This window comes from Haliotis asinina, chromosome 14 (assembly GCF_037392515.1).
Source record: "Haliotis asinina isolate JCU_RB_2024 chromosome 14, JCU_Hal_asi_v2, whole genome shotgun sequence".
Classification (NCBI taxonomy): Eukaryota; Metazoa; Mollusca; class Gastropoda; order Lepetellida; family Haliotidae; genus Haliotis; species Haliotis asinina.
In genome coordinates, this window is record NC_090293.1 from 6,405,001 (window position 1) to 6,423,928 (window position 18,928).

General features: G+C 38.5%; 1 protein-coding gene and 1 long non-coding RNA gene across 2 annotated transcripts; both read left to right on the plus strand.

The window, feature by feature from the left end:
• Positions 1–984: 984 nt before the first annotated feature.
• Positions 985–2,028, plus strand: LOC137262008 (uncharacterized). Its single transcript, XR_010954882.1, has 3 exons — positions 985–1,065; positions 1,588–1,659; positions 2,012–2,028. It is a non-coding gene; the product is annotated as an uncharacterized lncRNA (long non-coding RNA).
• A 240-nt stretch (positions 2,029–2,268) lies between these two features.
• Positions 2,269–3,590, plus strand: LOC137262043 (uncharacterized). The gene is made up of 4 exons (XM_067799834.1): positions 2,269–2,275; positions 2,640–2,717; positions 3,002–3,031; positions 3,345–3,590. Exons 1-4 carry the CDS (start codon positions 2,269–2,271, stop codon positions 3,581–3,583), a joined length of 354 nt encoding a protein of 117 aa, XP_067655935.1. The 3' UTR covers positions 3,584–3,590.
• The last annotated feature ends 15,338 nt before the right edge of the window (positions 3,591–18,928 follow it).

An 18,928-nucleotide genomic window follows, 5' to 3' on the forward strand; every position in this document is an offset into this window, starting at 1 on the left:
AACTATTACTAGATACTAAATACTAAAATACTTAAACTTGGGGTGGTTAAAATGAGTATATATTGATGTCTAACACACTGGGTCGTAGCCTAGAGTGTATCTCTACTCATAGCATTAACCCTGGGTTGGTCTTGGTGCAGTCATTTTCATATTGGCACGAGATAATTGGAATTGTGCTTCAATCATCATCGTAAATATCATTGCAAATATCATTGTAAATATCATTGTAAAATCACAGGCAAGGTTTAGAGTGCATGTCAGTCTTGACATCAAACACTAGAAAACAGGTAAGTGCGAAATATAACATTGTGTTAAAGTAACGGTATTTTGCTAGTACCCTCTATTACGGTATTGGCATTACAGACGGTGGGTTTACTGACACTTTGGAATTTGGGATACTTTGTCATGAAATGTATAACAAAGACGACTGGTCAGTTTGAAATCTTTTTCATCATTCATCACAAACCCATGGCTAAAATAAACGTAAATGCCAAGGTTCGTTAAATTCGACACATAAAAGAAGATTGCCTTTTCATTTCAGTCTTTAACATGTGGATAAGATCAGGTTTAGAAAACACTTTTTCTAAAGTGCATAAAACGGAAAAACGCCTCTTACAGATATATTTCCGATATATATAGCTTAATATGTCACAGGGATGATAAGCAGAAAATGTTTTAACCTCCATCTGACCATTTCCACTGAACTGCAAACCAATTACTCCAATCTCCAAACTGCTAACTGCAACATAAGACATTACTACTCTTTATATACTGGACATATAGTTAGGGATATTTATAAATTTTAAAATTATGAGTAATAATGTAGTCTTTCATTGACACACTGATAAAACATCAGTCATAAATATACCATCATCCCTAACAATTTTGTCCAGTATACTTTGAGACAAAAATAGACATGTGAACCATGCTCCAGGTCACATACAACTTCTCTTCTTTAAACGTACAGTTCAAACACATTGACGTGCTCACACACCTATTTACATGTAATAATCACGGGTTTATTTACAGGTTCGCCATTGGTCATCGCCTTCAGCGTCAGGAGTCGTAAGTGCTTTGAATTATCATTTCAAATTTTAGCCTAGACACATCGTCTTCATCTGGATTTATGTGATAAACAATCAATAATATGGACATCTGCTTATATATGCTCATATTATCAGTCACTCGTTTGTCAGGTCCTGGTGCGATTTGTTATATGACACCATGGTGCTGCAGCTGAGTGTGGCGTTTGAAAACAAACATATTTTCGGATGTGCTCACTGAGACAGTGACCACTCCTGATGCACGGATGTTGTATTTGTAGAATTTACTGAACGGTGCTCATTTTGATGACCCACGTATTCATACATTCTGAGGCCCAAACTGTATGTGAACCTAATTATTTGCCCTTCGGAGACTGCTTCACTGTCTCTGGGTGTCCTCTGGGGGTCCTCCTCACACTGCTCCTATTCCCCTTTAAAGTATTAAGCTGGATCTTGATCTCCCTGCCTTTTGCTTTGTTCGTACATAACTATTCACATGATCGGAATATTCTGTAGTAAGAATTCTTTGTAACATTCCCTCCAGCACCTGGCGATGTTGACACTGATGATGACACCGATACCTCCACTGAGACCACCACTGAGACTGATGATGACAGTAAGGATAAACGTGTTTCTAAAATGAGCTTAAAACGCTGTTCTTAGATGTATATAAAACGTTTAACATAATGCCATTTTGATTGTGTTTATGTATAAATGTCTGGAAACAACATATATTTTAAGTCCACCTGATGATTTTCATATCGATTTTATGCAAGTATTGAAAATGATAACACCCTCGCTGCCCCATGTTATCATCTGTTATCCGTTGAGGGAGAAACATATACTAGTATTTCACCTAATTATGCCTTAAACTGAACATAACCTATCTAATATATAACTTGAAAGCTTTACACATTGAAAAGTTACACATGTTATTTGTGATTATAAGCACGTGTTTTATGTTACAGGTACCCGCAACGTCAGGAGCCGTAAGTATTTTGTTTTCAGTTATTGATTTGAATATTATACCTTAGGTTAGACACACTACATAATGGTACTTGTGGTACGTTCCTCACTAGGGTATTCCAGGCCAGATCTCAGACAACAAGTAATTGTCTCAAGAGGAATCAGGTGGTCTGGCTCGTGGACGTGTGGGACTGCCATTCCCTGCTCACCTAATTATCAGTACTTGGCGATTGTGTATATTCAATCATCGTATACCATCATGTGCTGTACTATACTGCAAGCAACCAACCTATTGTACATTGACTAACATTGTGGCCAATGCTATGAATGCTAATATAAATTTATAAATGTGCTATCTAGGACAAAACCAGATAATATGTCCGGACATCTCAAAATGCATGGATACAAGACAACGCTGTAACCGAAATTTCTTCCTTGTTCACCTTAGTGCATGCTTTTCTTCACTTCCTCTTGTTCATTGCCCCCCTCTCTCTCTCCCTCTCTCTCTCTCCGTTTCTCTCCCTCGCTCTCCCTCGCCCCCTCCCAGTCTCTCTCCACCCCCCTCTCCATCTCCCTGTCTCTCCCTTTGCTGATGAATATGACTATTAATGTCAATAAAACCTTTTTCAGCTGACGAAGATACTGATGATACTGATGACGAGACAGAAACTGAAACCGACGATGACGCTGATGAAGGTGTAAATCCAGGTAAGAGGCATTTTAACTCTGAATCACCGTCAGCCATGTATTGGTCTGTGTGCCTCCGCTGGGTTAAACGCTCCGACGTTTTCGCGGAAACTAGTACCGCTTTAATAGTAATTCATGCACATGTTTTCAAGGTCATATACTTCAGTGTTAAATTTGTGGATTGTTCACTTGTGATTAAGAAATGATTTCTCTCTCCACCCTCCTCTCAATAAATTTGATGTTGCACGGAGACACGAATCGCTTTTTTGTATACTTGTTGATGCTACTTTACTGGGTTTTTTCAGGTTTAATTCCCCAAATGCAAATGGTTGCAGGTAAGCCTGTTTTTCTGTTATTCTTATAAATATTGGGTCGAGATTGATGCACGGGCTTCCTTTGTATCTCCCCATACCGGACCTGCTATCATTTATGGAATACCCTCTCTGGTATTTTTCAGTTATCCGATATCGGTTAGTGTCAGTGTTGGCTCTCTCATGGGTGTTTGAGTATGAGCGTGTGTTTATATGTGTGTATGTGTCTGTGTGTCTTCGTGCTTGCGCGAGAGCGTGTGCATTACCTTGCAAGCATTCTACGCTGGAGAAAAAGACGAACAATCACTTTGATACATTCATTATTTGTATTTTATAGTCCCCCCACCCGTGGCAGAGCCTCAAGAAGAGTGTTTCAATATTTCTGTCAATGTACCGGAATACGTAGAGCATGAAGACGTCACCATTAGTGACGGCATGACAATAGTCAACGTTACCGTACTCCAAGACAACAGCATCTCAGGAGCCTGCAACTACGTCATTACCGACACTGCAATGCATGTCAATTCCACATGCAACGCTGATTTCGAGATCTGTCTCCTGCCAGTTAAGGCATAGACCAGTGATGAAAGTCATTGGCATCACTGACGCCGACGTTGGAACGGTCGACGACGTAATAGTGTTGTTTATTCGAATAGCATAGTTTTGGTAAATGTTCAGTGTACACTCTGTATGTTCATTAATAAAACTTACAGGAGGACATGTGTAGTTACGTTGTGTTTTCAAGCAAGTTCATTTATCTATTTATAGGAGGTTGTGGAACAGACTAATAGTGAAAGTGTTTACTCATCACCAGATCGTTTTGCATAAGAGTACAATGTGTGAAGTCATGGCATGGTTCCGGAATGTTACTAACGCTAAACGCATTCAACCATTCTCTTACACGTACAGGAAAGAACGGTTCAGGATCCACGAATGTGCTTTCGTGTCCTTGTGGATGTGTTTATGAGTAACCGATCAACCAATCGCGCGTGTGTGTGAGAGAGAGTGAATGAGTGAGTGTGTGTATTTGTGTGTGTCTTTGTGTGTGTGAGAGAGAGTGAGTCTGTGTATTTGTGTGTGAGTGTCTGTGTGTCTGTGTCTGTGTCTGTGTGTGTATGTGTGTGTGTGTGCCAGTCAATTGACTGCATTGGCTGCAAACATTGTAGGAGTATGCATGCGGAAACTGAACTTTTATGCATGGCTTGACTATGTCCAATATACGCATGTGCATTGCAGAGTTTACAAAGAATATGAGTCAATATTAGCTGTAACGTGAAGTGAAAATGCGCATGTATGTTTCTTGTACATCGATTATCAGTGTTCCAAAACACCTCATTTCTCCTATATCTCTGCTATGTAAGTAATATATGTTTGGAATCTCAACACAGACAGTTACCTAACAATATTTGCCCTCATACTTCACATTTTTCGAACGAAATTAAGATTGAATAAAAATGCGTTTTCACTTAAGTTCTATTTATACTGGTTTCTCGTACTTCAATTGTAAATGATCAAGTATAAATGAAGAAACAGCTGCTCGGCTCTTGTATATAGAAACTAAAGACGTTCTAAGACATTACTGACCATGACCAACTCCCCATTCCCTCAGCGTCAGTAAGTCAAAAGATGATTTGTGAACATCCCGTGATGTGTTGATGCAGTAGCCCATAAATCTATATACTCGGTCAAACTCATTCATGTCAAGGTGAAACCAGTCTATAATGAGGTCAGATTGTTTCATCCAAGGTCTTAGGTACGCCTGTACCCAGAGACGTTATATAACAACATTCAGCAGAAGACGACACTGAGAAAATCAATGTTCATATCTGCAATAAGAAACGACAAATCAAACAGACTCATTTTCATTGAGGATATTCTATTTTTTAAATCATTATTGCAAAAACAATCACTAAATGACAATTTGTATAAACGTTTTGAGTAACATCGCACTCAGCAATATAAACAAAATCAGATTCTGGATTCGAAACCCGAATGTGAAGTTTCTAACGTCATGTTGCTATAACTCAAGTCTCGACCAAACAAAGCAATCATGTAGAGTTAAACATAATGAGAAATTATCCTAGAAATCAGTGCACAAGTACATCTTATCACGTCACTGAGCCTAATTCAGCTGACTGCTGTTGTATTTGTTATATACAGTCTATGTATGTATGTTCGTATGTATGTGTGTATGTGTGTGTGTGTGTGTGTGTGTGTGTGTGCGTGTGTGTGTGTGTGTACAATTTTGAATTTGTCAACAGAAGGTTAAGAAGATTGATCTTCTGTAACCAATGGTAAAGGGGTCGGGTGGTCAGGCTCGCTGACTTGGTTAACGCAGGTGATCGGTTCCCAGGTGCGCAGATCGATGCTCATGTTCTTGGTCACTGGATTGTCTGGTTCAGACTCGATTATTTACAGACCATAGAGCTGAAAATTGCTGGGTGCGGCGTAAAAATAAACTCACTCACTCACATGATCCCAGTCTTACGCCCACTCAAGTATTCTAGTACATTCAATACTTTGAAATGATTCCTGCTTGAAAATATATGTAACCCTTAGATAAACATCTTTGTGAATAATTATTACTATTACACAACAAAACCACAAAGACCATGAATTTACGTCCATGAATTTCTTATAACAACAGACAGGTAGAATAAATCCAAAATGCATTGTTGTTCACAGGTTACATACAGTTTGTGCTTGATAAAGGTTTGCTTGGGCGACTGAAAGTGACAACAAACACTATAAAAGCGGATTACAAGACATTATGGTGTCAAAAATATGTCACAGAAGACATTCTGACTGTATGATAGATAACACATCAAGAATGGATGAGGACAATGTCGAAAACGCGTGTTCTGGACACTGGCGTGACATCTTTGGAAATCTCTGCAAGGCCATTCTGTAATTATATGAGTAACGCTTAACGTACAGGTCACAAGGAATCACGAAATCTACATATTCTCACACAAAGGATATTTAGTCAGATAAGTTTGTTGTCAAAATTCTTCCATAACATAACCTGCACCAAAAATGTCTGCTTTTGATTATATTAACCGCTGCCTGTAATAAATCAAGTTGTACAACAGACAGACTAGTCCTGTATGTCACAATGGATTTCCTCAGCGGTGCTTGTCATTCTTCAGACACCCTTTCCGGGATCTTAGGATACACATTTGACATCCTAACAAAGAGTTTATTCAACAGATCCATCAGAATGATTGCAATAGTTTCTGTCACCTCTATTACACATGAGCTAATCTGTGCCCACTATGAAGTGTAGGAAAATAACCATCAGTCCGTTCATCCATCCACCCTCCAATTGTAAGCGACAAAATGGTGGCTGTACCTCATCTCTCTGATGTCAGCAATATACATGCATATTTGGAATCTCAGCACATACAGTCACTTAACAATATTGGCTGCCATCCTTAACATTATGCAAATGCGATTACAGGTAATCCAGCATGCGTTTTACCCTTAAATTGTAGGTCGTATCGCCACTATGCTTTAGCTATGTAGAAAACATACCGGCAAAACATAACTTTGAATTATTTATTAGTTGAAGAGTTTCGGTGCTCAAAAAGCCAAATACATTATTTATGAACGTAAACAAAACTGAAAATATGAAAGTGCATAGTTGACCATTGCCCATTAATAGTTCCACACAATCATGTACATCAGTTGGAGACGTACCGGGAACCTGAAGCAAAGAGATGTTTAAGACCAAATCGAGTTGTTGACAACATAGCACTAAGCTAAAACTTAGATATGTTTAACAATATTAGATAGCGCTAGTTTCGCTGGCAACAAACAGGAACGCCAAATTTTGCTGAAAATTGTTGAACGATTTTCATTTCAAATCATAATATCGACAAGCAATTGTGAGACTAAGTCAAAATTGTTTCCATGAAGAAAGATAACATTTCGCAAAATTTGCAACTAACAAAAGACATCAGTTACTGCGCATATTCTAAGCGCATATGGTTGGAATATATATATATTGAAGGGGTTCAAAGAAACCAAAGAACAAAGACGGACGGCAGGAAATACCAGTTAAGCTGCTGCGCAATGCATAATGTTTGCGTGAAATATGTTGAAAACATGGAAACAAAACCTAAGGATTCTATTTAGCCTCCCATGGAACCATTTCTGAAGTTATGTTTCACAGAATGGCAACCAAGCCAAACTTAAACCGTCTCTCCTTTGTAGGGAAACATAATTCAAAATGAAGTGAGCCAGACATTGTTGCCCTTCCAAGAACAAATGTAACCATAGTCATTGTTGGGAACATCTCTTACACCTTTGTAGGTCCAACGGTTTCTGAACTGAAATATTTGAAGATAGATTAGGGACAACGGGACGATGGCGTAAACTTCAGTACTGAGACACCAAATCAGCATTTTTGACAACCTTTGTTCTCTTCTAAGGCATTCCATCCTCAGGCTCACGGGTAAATATATGAAGTGCTAGTTTTACCTCTAAAGGCCAAAATACATTTATGAAGAAAGCAACAGCTAAATGAGAGAGTTACCTGACACTGCCAAACATATGCTTTAAATTTTTATACAAAATGATAAGGACATTGTATTTGCCAACACTTTCGCGGCTAAACAGAAACGATTTCTCGTATGGATCCAAACTGTGGCCGTGTGGGGCTACTTAATCCTTTTGTATCAGTGTGACCAGTTTACGCTATACATGCCTGCTAAAGTTAGTTAGTGAGTGAGTTTGGTGTTACGCCGCTTTTAGCAATATTCCAGCAACAATACGTCGTGGACACCAGAAATGGGCTTCACACAATGTCGTGTCTTCGGTGTGACGAACTATCGCTTAAAAAATAAACACTAGGCCACCCCACCGCCACACATTCTAAATTAAAAAGAAACCGCCTTTTCAATCATTGAAACAAGTCCTCGATACATTTAAATGAAAAGTTTCTGAATGTCTCTAATAGCAGTTCAGCAAAGACACATCGAGCTTTAAAGTCAAACAAACCTGTTATCTTTAAGTCAGCGTGAAGCTACACAATGCAGACCCGGAACTATAGTCGGTAAATCGAGAAAAATTGTTACCAATGTATTATGTGATTGCAGATTATTCCATTTTTCTTCATCAGACTATAATACCGTGTATGTAAATTCGCAAAGAGTATGTATCATCCACGTAGAAAAACATATTCAGTACCGTGTCGCCCGCTATATCCTTCATGTACAGGGAGAGAAATATTATTCAATGCAACTTGATATCTTCCATCTATAAATGAACAATTACAATCATACGTACATTGATACCCCACCCCACCCCTTGAGACATGGATAATAATGAACATACCTACATAGATTTCCTCCATTTAGACAAGGACAATTACCAACACACATGTATTGACGTCCTCCATTTAGACAAGGACAATTATCAACATACGTACATTGATATCCTCCATATCCTCCCTTTAGACAGGAACAATAATGAACACACCTACACTGATATCCCCTATGGACAATTATGATCATACGTGCACTGGTATATATAATCCAATTAGACATGGACAATTATGCTAACACGTGCATTGATATCCTCTATTTAGACATGGACAATAATGAACGTACGTACATTGGTATCCTGCGTGTTAACATGGACAATGAGGAAGATAACAGTGATATCCCCCTTTGGGCATGTAAAATGGTGATCACACGTGCACTGAAATCCTCCATCTGTACATTGACAGTTACAAACATACAACTAAGTTTAAAATGTGTCTACAGAGACATAATATCATGCTAAATTAAATACGACATAGTATACATAAATCTTATATAAAGCTTAAAAACAAAATTCTCATGATAAATAAATGAGTGCCTGAGACATATTCTGTTTAAAAATTCCATATATATGCTTGTTTCGGCACACACTTACAACCTTTCATTTCTTGAATCAACGATCGTCACAATGCCAAACTGTATTAGTAGGTCGGCCATGGGTTGCTGGCAGGAATGAGTGATGTTTTACCTAAATATGATTCATCTGAACAAGCGTTGTTTTTGTTGTTGTTTTTTGTTTGGTCTTTTGTTGTTATTTTTTTTCATTTATATTACACAATAGCCAAACAACAAATATGTTTTCCTCATTAAACATTTTGATTTTGCGTAAACAACTGAACAAGAAAAGCAAGCTTTATGGGTGTCATCTTTTCTATTGTGAGTAACACGGTTATTCACAATAAGGAAGGTGACATCCATAGATCCTGTTTTTTATGCATTCCACTTCAAATCCCCTTGATATCCTAGCCTTCCCTACCACACAACTGATGAAGGAGCAAGCATACACTCCGAAACGTTGTGTCATTCACAATAAAAAATGACATCCATAAATCTCGCTTTTCTTATTCCTTCCACTTTTGAATGACCGTGAGGAGTCGAGGCTAGTTTCCAGGCGAATAGTTTATTTCGCTACTTAATTACTTCTGATAAATTCAAATTACACATACCCGGGTCCCGGGGTAGAACTGTGCCTGTCGTAAGAGGCGACTAACAGGATCGGGTGGTCAGGCTTGCTGACTTGGTTGGCACAATATTATCGGTTCTCAAATGCGCAGATCGATGCTCATGTTGTTCATCACTGGATTGTCTGGTTTAGACTCGATTATTTACAGACTGCCGCCATATAGCTGAAATATTGCTGAGTGCGGTGTAAAACTAAACTCACTCACTCACACAAATGATACAGCAGCAGGACAACTATCACTATATATGCCTAATATACTTCAAACATTTCTCAGCGATGGCTGGGGATATTTTACGCAAATTTGAGCCATCTGTAACAAAAATGATGCTGAATGCTTGTCCGCATTTTGGCGTGTTCCATTCATTTTGGCGTTTTCAAGTATACTATTTGCTAGTTTCCGCGTTTGGCACAGTTGGGGCAGGATACGCCCACCTCATATCACTATTTGACAGAAATTATATGAACACGTGCTGTCATCGATTTTCATGATCACACAAACAAATACCCTTGAACTGCGCAATCAGTTCTGATTTTCACAGATGTTTCTTATGGATGTGAAAATTGTTTCCTCGCTGTATTTTATATTAAACAAGTCAGTTATCTTAATAAAGGCAGTGTATAATATATACATTCAACGTATCGTATACAAAATATGGCTTCTGAAACAGACGCACATTCGGTTAAGAATCTTTATTGCCACGTGTTTACAGTCCTCCGTCACTGTATTTACAGCCTGAAACGTTACGTAATAAGCCAAGCTACACTGTAAATGTACATCTACTTCCATATGATGAAACACAGGTGAGAGATAAGATACGTTAAGTCAATGTTTGCTTACTCTTTAGTGCTGTATTAAAACCTTATTATTGTGTAAGAGAAGTCAGGGGGTAAACAGAATACCAACAGCACAGATAAACGTATTTAATTTAGCATTAAATGACCCACATTTGTCTGTAGTATAAACTCATTAATGAAGTTGTAAAAATGTATCTCAACTTACACGCACCAATAAACTTTTGCATTGTACCATTGGCATTAAACTCTGCTGATATAAAGCCGACGAAAATCCAAATCTCACAAACTGCAACCATGAACCGACTCCTGCTTACCATTCTTGTGACTTTGCAAGGTAAGGAACTTCTGGTTATTGTGCGATTATGGTATGTTGTAATCTCATCTTGATCGATCCCAAATCTTCCTATTTTATAATAGCATGACATCGAACACTCGACAAATGTGCCGATTTACCGTTCAAATCAAATTATAATACATGAGGTTTCAATGCGAATATGGATAATGATGTATCGTGCAAAACGAAATGATAATGACTCGCACAATAATGCATGCGGCACTTTTCAGGTGAGATCGACTTGTCGCTGCATGTGTTTGTGATGGGTACCAGCAATGGGACAGGATACGTTTGCTCTTTCGACAACGTAGTATCACTACTTCATAGTGGTTCCTACATGCATCAATATTTCACTGCATTTTGAACTGAACACAGATTTTGATTTAGAAGAGGTGTTTATGTATTAGGAGAGGTTCTTTTCACAGTAACTTTACACACAACTTTATATATGTTGAAGATTATCTACCTGCATTCTGACGACAAGCAAAATATATGATCAAATGAAAGGCCATTCAAAAGAAAAATGTGAAACATACTTGCAAATGTATAAGCATGTATCGTAATGTGCATAGAGTCGCGTAGATAAAGCGTCAGAATATTGCAGACCTGTTGTATGTAACATATGCTGAGATATTTAAGACATGCTGAAACTATAAAGTAAACATATTGTTTCTATTTTCACCATTTTGCAGTGATGCACTGTATCCTCGCTGCACATATCAGACAAGGTAAGTCCAAAATCTTGTTCACTGTTGTAATAGGTAAACAGGAACATGTGTCAACCAGCGATCGCACAAACAACACGCAACATACCCCTACACCTGCATGTTCTAGGAGTGTCTTGCGGATGGGGTGCCCAGTGGTTAAAATGTTCACTCGTTACGTCGGAGACCCGGGTTCGGTTCTCCTAATGAGTACGATGTGTGAAGCCTATTTTGGGTGCTCTCAGCCATGATATTGCTGGAATATTGCTAAAATAGGCGTAAAAGTAAAGTCACTCACTCACTCTGATAGTGTCCTCTCTCTTTGTTTTGCAACTGTTAAACACTTCATGAGAGTAAAAATATTTTCGAACTTCTTAATTAGTTCAAGTAATTATGAGATAAGCTATTGTTTCTGAAATTGGAAGTTAAAATTCATAAGGTAATTAAGAAAACAGTTACTTTTTGGCACCACTAGCGCTTGTAGCAACAGTCTGAATCCACCTGCAGGTCTTTGTTGCAAAATATACTTTCAGTATGTACTCTGGGTGTTGTTTCATTGTATATAACACGACCTCTGTATACAGCAGGACCTCGGCAACCCGGACAGAACGGAAAAACCAACACCCAAAAGAACGGTAATATTGGTATTTTTCTCTTATGTGTCACATAAGTATAGTTGATCTTAACATTCAGTATTAATGGCTGTACTCCCGTTATTATTGTGTGTTTTTCTTCTTTTTAAAGACGGGCTTCGATTCTCAACATTCTCCGTATTGTGATAAAACCATTTCTGACTTAATTGCACACACCGAATAGCATCCTCCTTGGGAAATGAACTTGTACCATCATCCCTTGGATTCTTTTAGGAGGTGACTGTTGATTGGCTGGTCATTATGTCATGTTACCAAGCCGCTCTGGTAGAATGCGACCGCTTTTCTATTAAAACACATGTCTATATTAGCTTTCTTTCGGTTTGGACTAGAATTTATAAGTTAACATCCATACAGATGACAAAAAATGTTGTTAAATGTTAAAAGAACTGGTTATCAAGAGTGAGGTACGGGTTTGGAAACCAAGAGATATTGGAAACAAGAAATGTTCCCACAAATATTTTAGTTGGGATCACACTTCCTAGTTCTGCACAGTTTCAAGCATTTTTGTTGGGTTGAGTCCCATCCGCAATCCGAAACCACGCCCTCCGAGTCACCTGATCGCCAGCGCACAAAGTCAGTCTGTTAACCCACTCGTCGATCGTTTCTTCCACCTCTGAGAGTACTTAACCCAACAAAAGTACCAGAATCTACTTTACTTACAAACTGTAACCCCAAACATATGTTGCACTTGACCACTTTCTAAATGGAACTGTGTAAAGCACAGAAATGTGTTCGTGACAATTTTAAACAATGTTGCAAAGTCATGTATTATCAAGAATGGTTTCAATTTATAGCTTTTTTCTAGATCTTTGACGTTCTACTCAACTAAATAGACAGTTTTCTTTTAAAAAATGTCTTGTAACTGTTATTTGAAAAAGATTTACGGAGATGTTTGGTAAAACTTCTTTGTAATGTACATGACTTTTATCTATAGGTGCTCCAGAATCTATGAAACTGCTTCTTGTAGTTCCTGTGCGACTGAACTACAAGAAGATGAATTCCATATTATATTGTATGTCCTCTCTACAATGTGTATCTGAATACCTGAATACTACCGTGAGAACCCTCATGTTCAAATGTTTATTGAACTGATGAGGACAAGTGATAAGAATAGATTCTTTAGACGTTGTGTCTTTCTTAACGAAGTGTTTGTACTTCGATCTAAACACAAAATTACTGTGGACATCTAAATATATTGACCATTCACGCCATCGACCAATGGTCGTAATTTTGTACCTATACATTTTTGTATATAATCAACAGCAGAAAAAAAACCCACAACACCGTTTTTGTCAAGTTATTAAATAGAAGACGTAAACATGGACACTTACTTTTATGAGATTTCATTTTTTGTTGAAACTTGCTTTTCTTTTGCTGTTCCGTACACCTGGAACGCCACTAAACAGTTTAGATCAGACTCACAGTTTAAGCTAAGCCGTATATGTAATGGCTGTTCTCTGATATGAGGGCAGGCGAATGACTCTGGCGTATTAGTCACTTTGCTCAACACAGTTTCATCCTTTGAGCGTGTCAGACACCTATGATCGAAGTTATTATTTAAATCAGTAGTATTTCCAGTCCCTTGTCCCCGAATAACAGAAACAGATATAGTGTACGTGTCCCGTCCGAGACGGAAGAGACGTAGATTGGCTCGTGAGGGTGTGAATGGAATGTTGTGCCCAAATCTTGTTTTAAACACTTATTTTTCATGAGAAAAGGATTGGGCACAAGTTATATACCCTCTCAGGACACTATCTCCGTAGTATTTACAAAGTATTATTTACATTCATTATACAAGATGGACAGACAAGATCAGAAAGATGAGAAAGAGTGGAACAATTGCAATAATTAAGAAAATCATTTTGATTGACAAATATTTGTTTGAACAATTCTAAATATGGTTTGTCTTGATCCACCTTTAAGGGGTGGATCGGTGTTCATGCCTCTGCCCGGTCGTACTAATATAGACGTTTACGCTGCCTTCATGCACTCATGTTGAACCTGTCCTTTTCTATTTAGTGCGCTACTGTATTGAAGAATGGGCAAGTGGAGATTCTGAAATCGGGTTTAACTTTCCCCAAGCGAAGCGAATCTTAAAGGTCACACTGGAAAATATCCGAAACAAACTTTTGTGTGTCCTCGACAGCACCTACGGTGTTACAGGAAACACTGTGTGGGTCAACACCGGGTGTCAAGCAGAGGTCAACATATGCTATGAAGCCTCTCCGGGACCGATAGTGCGTAAGTAGAGTTACCGAGATCTTTCACACGCTTTAGTCCGCAGGCGTATATCTCCTTTTGACCAATACCCTTTCTTAGATTTTCGAAACGATCTTAGTTACATTAACCTGTACAACTTATAGTCAAACACAAAGAGACATTTTTGAAACTATCATAAACGTGATACTGATCAGTAGATTTCAGTGGTGTGCTCGTGCACGCATGCATGTGTTCTCACACACACATACACATACAAATATACACACAAACATTTCTACACTCATACACAGATACACACATGCACATACAAATATACACACAAACATTTCCACACTCATACACAGATACACACATGCACATACTCATATACACACAAACATTTCCACACTCATACACAGATACACACATGCACATACTCATATACACACAAACATTTCTACACTCATACACAGATACACACATGCACATACTCATATACACACAAACATTTCCACACTCATACACAGATACACACATGCACATACTCATATACACACAAACATTTCCACACTCATACACAGATACACACATGCACATACTCATATACACACAAACATTTCTACACTCATACACAGATACACACATGCACATACTCATATACACACAAACATTTCCACACTCATACACAGATACACACATGCACATACTCATATACACACAAACATTTCCACACTCATACACAGATACACACATGCACATACTCATATACACACAAACATTTCCACACTCATACACAGATACACACATGCACATACTCATATACAAATACATATGCATATGTACAAAAACACACATATGCACACATGCACGCTACAAATATACACGCACATACACACACACAGGACGCCATAAACCTGCTTTTGTGTGTTTGGTTGAGGATTTTTATATTTCTTTTTTCACATTACTGCAGCTTGGGTGCTCATTCATAACATTGCGGAATTCGTAAATACATGATGAACTATATCTAAGCGATAGTTCGTGACCGTACAAACGTTTTGTGACTCCTCTCATTCACCTTCACCTACTTCTCCAGTCACTGTCTCATGGTCGCACTGACATATATATGTGATGAGGCCGGTGTGTCTTTCGATTGCGGTTGAGTACCGAATAGGAAAAGCTAGTCAATATAAGAAAGGGACTATATGACACATCAAATTGTCATCAAACACATCAAACTGTCATCAAACATATCAAATTGTCATGTTTGTTACACGTATTTTATTTACACCAGACCTGTGTGCAATGACACTGAGTCCGAATCCGTCCAACCGGATCATCCCTAATCCTTCTGGACACTAACCGCTGACTAAACGTGCGTGGTCTGGATTAACCAGTACACGGGATCCCTTTTGTCTGGATGTGTCACTCCGAACGTCACCATCCGGATTACTACACTGACGGATAACGGATTAAAGGTTTCACAAAATTTCAAAATGTTTAATACATGTCCTATTTGGGATTAGACCTTTTCAGTAAAGTACAGTGTCTAGTACTTGTTAGGTCGAATGACATGGGGATTCGAGACACACCCAAGGAGTCGGGCACCCAGTCGCCATCACACAAAATCAGCCGCCTAACCCACTCAGTCTGCTTCTTTCCTCTCCAGTCTTTACCGCAGCAAGGATTGGTAACTTTCACTTTGTATTCACAACAAATTGTCCGGATAGTCTAACGATGGGCGGCAACCATTTACTTAAGACGTGTACTGTTTTATTACTGTTCCGGTAAGGATATCCTTATACTACCAGTGGGAGGAGATGGTCCTTATTAGCACGCCCGTCAAAGGTGTAGCCACAGCTATGTCACGTAATTTCTAGCGATAGTAGGTCTTTTGATGGATTGCTCCGTACGATAAAACCATCACTGAATGACTAACTCACGTGGCAATCTACTAGGGCTGACTCGTAGCTATGCGCCTTGTCACAGCCCCTCAAATATCTCCTTTTACACTCGCAGAGTAAATAAAAGTAAATAAAAGTTTCTTTTCTTACACTTTAAAAACTTTATGTAAGATGTTAGATATTTCCTTTTATTTCATTTGTATTTCTATCACTATATATTATATTTGTTATACATGTATTTAGAATTTAACTTTCCTAGTAAAATGCAGGTGCACTTTATAAGTTTCACGAAACAGTTCCGTAACCCGAGTAACGAAAATAGGTTTTAGTGTTAGTGTGATGATGACCTGTGGGGGTTGCAAAATGAAACCTCAATGATCAGGACCTCAGTGAATTTTTTACTAAGATTAACAACCTGACTTCTCAATGGAACGTCCCTTCTTCTCCAGACAAGGATGCCCTTAAAACACACACACACACACACGCACACACACACACGCACACACGCACACGCACACACACACGCACACACACACGCACACCTCACCCCGTTCTTAACCACTCACATTTGCAAGATACAGTCGGACGCCGTAATGTCTCTCGTAACTAGCAGGGGTAGGCTAGTAGTTAAAGCGCTGATGCGTCACGCTGAAGATGCAGGTTCGATTCCCCCTCATGAGTATAATATGAGAAGCCCGTTTCTTGCTGACTCTGAGATAATTCAATGTCCTTTCGAACGACACGATCGGAACTGAAAAATATTTTCGACATAACGGGTACAGATTGTATTCCATCACATAAGTTTTATCATATAATATGTCGATATATATCCCAACATATGTTTGAGTTTAATCATTTAGTATCAGCAACAAACCAACATATGTTTAAGTGTAATCCTTTAGTATCAGCAATAAAAATGCTCCCATTTCACATTATTTTTACAGCACGAATTAATGACCCTGCTTTCAAGGCGGAATCATTCCCTGGTGGTAGGTTACTTTAAAGTGCCTTCATGTCTGTGAGTAAATGTGCCACACGAGTTATATATGGTGGAATGTAATAGTTTGCACGGTATTCTAGAAGTAAACCTACATCATTACAATCCATGTTAAAGATGGGCGTTAAGGTTTACCTTAGTAAAACCCCAGCTTTGTGAAACGTGCCTCAAGTGCCTCAAGTTTAGTATCTGACGTGTTCCACAGCTGACCGTGTGTAATTGTGAACATGGTTTTCACCCAATACTACACATATATCGACCTAAACGAGATTACGCATTAAACTCATTTTAACGCTTTAAACAGTGTTATTGATTTATAAACTATGATCAATACAACTACCTGTATGAGTGCGCGTCAGTTCATGCCGCTCGGTTTCCATACCTTCTTACCTTTCACATATTCCCAACATCAGTGTATGTTTTGTAAATATCAACATTTTCCTCATGTCAATGCCAAAACTAAGAATGAAATTTTCAATTACAGCAGCTGCTCCTTTGCCGGGTAAGTGTAGCTTCACGTGTTCCCATTGATGGGTAACTGTAGTTTCGTGTGTTCCCATTGTCGGGTAAGTGCAGTTTGGAGTGTCCTCGCTATCACGTAAGTGTAGTTTGGTGTGTTCCCACTGTCGGGTAACTGTAGGTTCTTGTGACACCTAAACGATAACAACATCCCCGTAACTTATATAAAACATTAATTAATATTGAGACGCTTTTTTACGTCTAAGGTGCATGACCAAACGTAGGCACATCTATGAAGACACCTGGTCTCACCACCGGCTATCAGAAACTCATTTATTTAAGTTTTATCACAACTTTGCTTCTGATGCCTCTTGACCTCTTGTGTTTACAGCTGAACCTGCTCCCTTAATGCCAGAGGCAGGTAAGTGAGTGAGTAACATGGGTTTTAAGAAGCTTTCAGCAATATTTCAGCAATATCACAGCAATGGATACACGCATTATGCCCATCTTCCTAAGTGATAAAAATAACATATATATTTATTGTGTTTGTAATACTTTTATTGTAGTTTTACTGTGATTATGTTTTTCATTTTCACAAATATTACTTTCAACATGGTGCCATCATGCAAAAAATCGTAAACGAAGCATGTTTTACTTCACTTCTTGCTTGACGATTGACCCTCAAACCCAATGTTTCAGCTGCAGCCGCTCCGGAAATGCCCAAACCGGGTAAGTGCAGAAAAATGATGAAAACAATTATTTATTGATAGCAGTTGTAATAACAACAGCAGCAGCAGCAGCCTCAGCCCCTGCAGCAGCTGTAGTAGTAGTAGTAGTAGTAGTAGTAGTAGTAGTAGTAGTAGTAGTAGCAGCAACAGCAGACAGACAGACAGAAACATGAATAGTATGCAATACTTTATGAAAATGTTCTGCTCCTAATTCTAATTTGTACATAATATTAGAATAAATAGACATTCTTAATCACACCGACATTAGCAGATTGCATAATACGTGCAAAACTGTTTATTGTTGGCTTAAATATTTCCCAATATATTTCTCTCGAACAGTGAGAGAAACATCTTCAACAACATTAATACTTTTTGACTTACAGTATAGAAACAGTAATAGTAGTAATAGTAGAAGTAGTGGTACAAATAGTAAATGGAGTCGTCGCCGTCTTAGTAGTATCAGTAGTAGTAGTGGTAGTAGTAGTTGTAATAGTAGTAGCAGTAGCAGTAGCAGTAGTAGTAGTAGTAGCAGCAGCAGTAGTAGCAGTAGCAGTAGCAGTAGCAGTAGCAGCAGCAGCAGCAGCAGCAGCAGCAGTAGTAGTAGTAGTAGTAGTAGTAGTAGTAGTAGCAGTAGTAGTAGTAGT

Coding starts and splice junctions, on each gene's coding strand:
- LOC137262043 (XM_067799834.1), top strand. Junction 2,718..3,001: donor TGATGAAGGTGTAAATCCAG/GTAAGAGGCATT, acceptor GGGTTTTTTCAG/GTTTAATTCCCCAAATGCAA. Junction 3,032..3,344: donor CCAAATGCAAATGGTTGCAG/GTAAGCCTGTTT, acceptor TGTATTTTATAG/TCCCCCCACCCGTGGCAGAG.